General features: G+C 58.2%; 1 protein-coding gene across 1 annotated transcript in view; it reads left to right on the forward strand.

Annotated features, from left to right (window-relative positions):
* Positions 1-4,522: 4,522 nt before the first annotated feature.
* The window catches only part of GPR15LG (G protein-coupled receptor 15 ligand), a 9,037-nt gene continuing 6,335 nt past the window's right edge, over positions 4,523-7,224 (forward strand). The window contains exons 1-2 of the mRNA XM_014587896.2: positions 4,523-4,642; positions 6,804-6,884. Of these exons, the coding sequence (XP_014443382.1) occupies positions 4,573-4,642; positions 6,804-6,884 (151 nt within the window). The 5' untranslated portion in view covers positions 4,523-4,572. The remainder of the gene's footprint in view (positions 4,643-6,803; positions 6,885-7,224) is intronic.

A 7,224-nucleotide genomic window follows, 5' to 3' on the forward strand; every position in this document is an offset into this window, starting at 1 on the left:
CCTGGGCCTATGTTCTTAGCAGGTGCAGGGGAGGTGGAGACAACACGGGCACAGGGTCCTGAGACCCTCACCAGCCTGGCGAGATGACCCCTTGGCGCGGTGGAGAGTACGGCATGCCAGCACGCTCCCCAGGGAGGAACCTGCGGGCTTTCTGACGGCCACCACAGCAAGGCATGGTGGGCCTGTGGCCAAGGCTGGGGCACAGGGTGGCCAGGGGAGGCAGCACCATTGACAGCTGTGGGGCGGAGGATCTGACCCCAGACTTACCGGCTGGGCCATCCCAGCAGGACGGAGGAGACAGACAAGGTCCGGCCTACGGGGAGTACAGGCCGGCTGTGAAGAGTAGGAATGATTGTTCATTGGGCAATTCGGGGTGGAACAGGAGCTAAAGATCCGTGCCGGTTATTTCCAACTCCTTATTACTGCCTAGAACTCTCGAAAGGAAGTCAGCTTTGCAGTCGGACAGACCTATTTCCAGCTCAGAAGTCCCCATAACCCTTTCTGTGAAGTGAAGGAGAACTTCACTTTCTCTTGTTAAACAGCATAAAAAGAGGCCTGCCTTCCTGAGGGGTCGAATTACATGAGAAGACAGGCCAGCACCCCTCTGGTGCCCAGCTGCCCTCTGCTAAGCAAATAAAGGAGAGTTACCGCAGCGGGCTCATAAAACGCTTCCGGGAGAGAAGCGCTGGCCACGCCAAGTGCAGGGTGCAGGCCAAAACAACGCTCTGACCGTAAAGGGAGGGGCTCCAGTTTCCTCCTTGGTCTTAGGAATTAAAATATGGCTTGAAAGTTTTCTTCTTTGTAAATTCCCCAGTGTCTTAGGTGTGTCTCTGGACTTTTTTTCTCAGAAAGGCCGCCAAGTTTTCAAAATCATCTTTGGAAGTCATTCAAAGTCTCAAATTTGAGTACTCTTTTTTGGTATCAGAACTACATATGCTTGGGACCAGCAGTTAGCGTAATGGCTATGTCACTGGACTCCCACCTAGTCGACCGCAGTTTGAGTGCCGACCCGGTGGCTTAAACTCATGCCAGGCGTGTGCGTGCGTGCCCAAGATCCCGAGAGGAGAATGGAGGAGAAGGGATTGCGGCATGGCCATCCCCCCTGGGGGGTGATTTCTCGCTTTCTGTCTCTATGTCTTTCTCTGTCTGGCGAGCACATGCGCACTATAGCAAAAACGTCTCCCCCCAAAAAATAAATAAATAAACTACATATGTTTAAAACTAACAGTTGTTCTCGTTAAAAATGTTTCTCATTTTCACCTCTCAGCTCAACCCGAGATGTTGAATATTCTAAGGAAGCAGAGGTGTTTCTTCCTTTTATAAAATAAGAAGCTGACAGCTCTCTTTGAGATGTTAAAAACAGGTGAAAATCCGTGAACAGTGAATGTCCCCGGGAGTAGGGCTGAGCCTGGAATTTGTACATAGACCCCGTGTTATTTAAATTGGTGTGGGCATAGACCACTTCAGTGATTTTTGATGACCATTCAAAAAGCAGGTGGAATTCTGTCAGCCAAATCTGTTCTTTCCATGAAGCATCCGATTGCAGGAAGATGCGCACGTCTGAGTGTGTAAGGGGCAGTGCCGACACGGGCCATCCCTCCTGTCTTAGCCGCCCAGGGCCCTCACGGCTCTGCTCTGGGGCGAGAATGAAAAGTGGCCTGGAGAGCCTCAGGTCTGTTTCTGATGACAGAGCTCAGAGCCGAGGGGTCTGGGAAAATGATTCAAGTCCTGGTTTGGTCGGTCAGCAGATCCAGACCTCACCAGCCTGAAGACCACTCCTGCCTTTTTCTTTTCTTTTTTTTTATTTTATTGTTGTTTAAATCTGACCAGAGAGAGGGAGAGTGAGAAAGTAAGTCGCCAGGTCCAGGATTCGAACTGTTATCGACCACATGGGAGCCTCACACCTCAACCACCACACCCCCTGCTGGCCCCAGCCACTCCTAATCACTGCACTGCCTGGTCCCCACCGCGTGCAGCCGCGCAGCTCCTCCTCCCATGGTGATCTGCCAAAAGCAACAAGGGAGTATTCCCGCACCAGCAGCCCTGCCTTAGAAGGGACAGGGGACGGCTGCCGGCCACGCTGCGGCAGAGAGCCTGGTGGCCACACTCCCACAGGACCCCAGGACAGAGTGACTCAGAGCCGGGCTGCATGGCTGGCGGATGTCACCTAGCACAGGGTGCATCTCTGGGAACCTCCGGGCTCGCTGAGCTACATACAGCGCACGGTGAGAGAGGAGTGCGCCAGTGGGCGGAGGTGGCCTCGGAGCAGCCATTCGCTCTCCTCCGTCTCTGTCGCTCTCTGGCTCTCATTCTCTGTTGCCCACTCTTGAAAGAAGAAAACCTAAAAAAAAAAAATGAAAAGAGCAACCCACCCTCCTCCCCCTCTCCTAGCAATGGTCGCCATGAGTCTCTCCAGGCGTCTGCTCCGTGGTTGTGCCTGGTGGCACCAGGGTCCTCCTGACCTCACCTCTGCAGACCACTGCCCACTCAGCACAGCCATCGGGACCAGGGCTCAGCCCCCTGGGAGCCTGGCCGGGCAGTGGCTGACAGCACGGCTGCAGTCCCAAGCTCAGAGGCCCGTTTCTTTGTGTGGGTTAGCTTTGGTTCCGCAAGCACAGACAAGCAGACAGGCTGGAGCACAGTGTCCCGGCCCCGCTTGCTCCCCAACGACCTGGGCAGGTGGCCTACCCTGCATCTCTAAGTAGTGGCAAGAGGAGGATGCATACAATGCACCGTCGACCCAGGTGCTGGCACCTTCCCGGGAGCCACCAAGGTCGGACGTCAGCTCGCGTGGCAAAGCACACATCCCATGCACACACTCGCGTGCCTTCCAATGCTGGCTCAGACTGGGGCTCCTGGTGGCTGGCCCATGCCCCTTTTGTCATCTACACAGAATCCACCCTTCTTCTCAGCCAGGGACAGCCTGCCCTGTGCTCGACACAGACGTGGCCACCACGTGTGTTCCCTCGGTCCTTGCTGGGCGGCACGAGCAAGCCCCTAGTCCTGGACCGTCAGAGCAGCAGCCCGGCTCCGTGGGCTGCCCTTCCTGTCTGAGCCCTCTCCCAGCATCTCCTGGATGGCAGCCCCCAGGTCCAGGGCGCACTTTCAGTGTGCCCAAGGCGTAGCAGTGGCTGCTCCGCTCACAGCCGTTGGCAAGGTCTCGTGGGAAGGGACCATGGAGCCACGGTGCCCACCTGACCTCAGGGGTCCTGCCCAGACCCTCGCAGGCCTCCATGGCTGCCCTGGCTCAGGGCTGTCCTCTGGCAGCTGTCACTTCCCTCGCCAGAGCCACCTGCACCAAGGGCAGGGAGGGCATCGGAGGAGCTCCTGGAGGGCCAGGGCGAGAGGGCTGGCTGGGCTGGGGTTCCAGCACAGCCCTGGCAAAGGCTCAGCCGTGTGTGGTGAACACCCTCATCTCTCCTGTGGACTGTCGCCGTCTCTCGGGTCCAGGGCATTGGACGCCCTGATGCCACCGGAGGCCTGGGTCCCACACCTGCGCGGGTGCCCACGCACCACTCTCGGAGGGACACCCAGAGGTGCTCCCTGCTGGAAGGGAGCCCAAAGCATGTACGTCATCGATCTACCCAGCTGCTGCCCCGAGCCCACTGTGACCCGGCCTATGAGCCAGCCCACCACCCCTCACACTGCCCAGCCTCAGCCCATCTCTGCCAAGCCCCACACCCTGATAACGCAATTCCCTGGTCTTCGGCACAGACGGCTTACAATGCCATGTGACAGTCACATAGCTGTCCCCTCCAGCGGGGGTTCCCCGAGGCCAAGCACAGTGTCTTCTGTGTCCCCAGGGCACATGTCTGGTGACTGGGCCTCCTACACATGTGATGCCCCCTTCTCTGCACCTTCACTCAGGCCGTCCCTGTACCTCATGGCCTAGTCACCATCAGGGTGCAGGACAACCTGCGGTGTCCCAACCTCATGACCTAATCACCATTGGGTGCAGGACAACAGGGGGTGCCCCCACCTCATGGCCTAGGCACCCTCAGGGTGCAGGGCGACCTGCCTCCTCTAGCCGCTGTGGGCACCGGCTGGGGTGTGGCTGCCCCGTGCAGACTGTGGGAGGCGCCCCTCGCCATCTAACAGAGGGGAGTGAGAGACCCAGGACGGGCTGGAGCCACGCGGCTGCCGAATGGCAGGGGGGGCAGAGCCTGGCCTGGCCCCGAGCCCGTGTTCCCTGCACTTCACCAGCGGCCCAGACCAGCCCCTGGAGGGTTTTACAGTCCCACTCCTAGCCGCATCCAAGGAGCGACCGGAAGCTCCTCAGCGAGGGCTCCGGGACCACACTAAAAGTTAACGTTCAACCCCGGGCATGGCGCCGCACAGCTCTGGCCACGGCCGGGCGAGCCTTCTCTCTGTGCTAAGGTCACGGCGTGCTCTCACGTCCCAAAGCTGGCTTTTCCTCTTGGGCGTGGCCGGCTCTACCCTTTAGGAGAATTCCAAGGCTGCCGGTGCCCTACCCACCGGTGCCGCCTCTGCCACGCTGAGAGTGAGCCAGGAGGCCCCAAGGGAGACCTGTGATGAGCAAGGTCCCTCCGAGTGAGGTCCGACTGCGGCACCATGAGGCTTCTGGTCCTCTCCAGCCTGCTCTGCACCCTGCTCCTCTGCTCCTCTGTCTTCTCTGTCGAAGGTAGGGCTGAGGCCTGGGGGGCTGATCCCCTAGAAGGGCTCCGCAGAGGCTGGTAGGCTCCATCAGGCTGTTGGGGAGGGTGGCCCCGCAAGCAGTCCTGAGCCCTGGGAACATGGGCCCTCTCTGGAGCCAGTGCACCCCCTCTCTCACAGGGCTGCCCGACAGTGGCCTGGAGTCTTGGGACCCCGCGGTCTCCATCCACAGTCCCTGCTCCCCTAAAACACATGCACGCTGTAAGTCAAGAGTGTGCCTCCCTGCAGACTCAGCTTCCAGCCAGAGGGCTGCCCCAAACCACCTGGCCGTACCGCGTGGTGCTCGGGACAGGGCGGACGACTACACCAGCCACAGGCTGAGCGCGAGCCCCTCACTCGCGCACGGAGAACACCCCAGGCAGACGGGACGAGGGCTGTGTGCAGGGTGGATGCTGCTGCTGTGGCTTAGACAGCAGCTGGTGCCCCAGAGGTGTGCGTTTGGAGCGTGGTCCCGGAGTGCTGTGGGCGGTGGTGAGCCCTTTACGAGGTCGGGCCTACTGGGCGCCCTTAGGATGGTGGAGGCCTCGCCCTCAGAGAGGGATGGCCACTGTGTGGGACGGAGTGAGCTCTGGTTCTCGGAGGAGGGGCTGCTTCTGGGAGATGGAGGAAAGGAAGAGGGCTGACCTGCTTCACCTCTCACCACGGCCTGCTGTCCTCTCTGTTGGCCGCACTGGGCTTTCCAGTCCAGAAGTGGGGGCCCAGGGAGCCTCTGTTCTTTGTAGAACCAAGACTCGGTATTTGGTTAGCAACACCATCGCGGATCGAGTCGGGAGTGTTGACGCACGTGCAGAGAGGGGGCGTCTTCTCACTGCTCTGGGCCTGAGTTTAGCTCTCTCCTGCCTTGCTTTCTTTAGTTTTTGCCAGAGGGCAAGTGTGCTCGCTGGAGAGAGAGACAGAGAGACACAGAGCAAGGGAAAGTAAAAAGTCACTCCCCAGAGCGGATGGCCATGCCATAATCCCTTCCCCGTTCTCCTTTTGGAATTTTGAGCACTCACACACCTGCCCGGCATGATTTTTCTTTATTTTGGAAAGAGATATGTTTGATATAGGGCAATGTGCACTCGCTGGAGAGACAGTAGGACAGAGACAGAAAGCGAGTAACCACCCCCCAGAAGAGATAGCTACACCACAATCCCTTCTCCATTCTCCTCTCGGGATCTTGAGCATACACACACATGCACCCAGCGTGAGGTTTTTTTTGTTTTTTGTTTTTTGGTTTTTTTTGAGAGATTTTTCACTGTAGGGCGCGTGCGCTCGCCAGACAGACAGAGAGAGACATAGAGACAGAAAGCGAGAAATCACCCCCCAGGGGGGATGGTCACGCCGCAATCCCTTCTCCTCCATTCTCCTCTCGGGATCTTGGGCACGCACGCACACGCGCCCGGCGAGAGTTTTAAGCCACCGGGTCTGGGACACGTGGACACACTGGACACCGCGGTCGACTACGTGGGAGTCCAGTGACATAGCCATTACGCTAACTGCTGGTTCCCCACCCAGCGTGAGTTTTAAGCCACTGGTCTGGCACTCAAATCACTGTCAACTACGTGGATATCCAGCAACATAGCCACTATGCCATCTGCTATTTCCCAGCACGATTTTTTAAGTCGCCAAATCTGGGATTCAAACCACAGCCGGCCATGTGGGAGTCCAGCATGTGACTGACCATTATGCTACCTGCTGGCCCCATGCCTTGCTTCTTTAAAATTTAAGTTCTCTTCATTGATTGATTTTTGGTCCCATGTAATCACTGACCTATTTATGGGTTCCAGTGTGATGTTTGGTTCATGTATGTGCTGAATTATGACCAAGTTCTGATAACTGGCACATCTGTCACCTCGAACATATCTCATTTCAGGTTATAAGATTCTAAGTCCTCTTCCGCTATTGGAAACTAGCACTGGCTACTGCTACCCGACCCTGCCATGTCACGTGGCACTGGGCACCCTCCTCGCTGCCTCTTCCTGCAGATCACAGGGTGTCCTGAGCTTTCCTCCTGCAGAACCCTCCTGCCTACTCCCACTTCTCCTGCTAGCTGTTAGGGTTGTTTTAACCATCACTGCAGCTGGGATGTAGAGACATGTGAAGCCGTTCCGGCGTCCCCACACCTGTTCTTTCGTGTCCACCTGCAGGGAGGAGGCGCCCTGCCAAGCCCTGGAGAGCCAGGCCCTGCTGCCGGCAAGCTCCCAGCCCTGACACGGTGGCCCTGAAAGGTAGGCGCCGCACCCTGCCCAGAGGCAGGCCAGGCCCGCACAGCCTGGGACACCCAGCCCGCCCCGCCCGGCGTCGGTGCTGACTCTGACGGAAGGGCCTCGGGCAGGTGTGATCTCAGCCTCGAGGAGCTCAGGGTTTAGTGGGGGGAACTGACTCCCAAAAGAGGCATCAAACCAACCTCTGTGAACTGAATATGTTCTGTCCAGGACAAGAGCGGACCGGAATCACAGAATGGTGTGGGCTCCCCACACCTCGGGTGGGAGGTGTTGGAGGAGGTGACTGTGAGGCCAAAGAAAAGCTGAGCCCACCCACGAAGGATGGGGCGGGGAGGGGCGCAGG

Source organism: Tupaia chinensis, unplaced genomic scaffold (genome assembly GCF_000334495.1).
Source record: "Tupaia chinensis unplaced genomic scaffold, TupChi_1.0 Scaffold000240_1, whole genome shotgun sequence".
Classification (NCBI taxonomy): domain Eukaryota; kingdom Metazoa; phylum Chordata; class Mammalia; order Scandentia; family Tupaiidae; genus Tupaia; species Tupaia belangeri.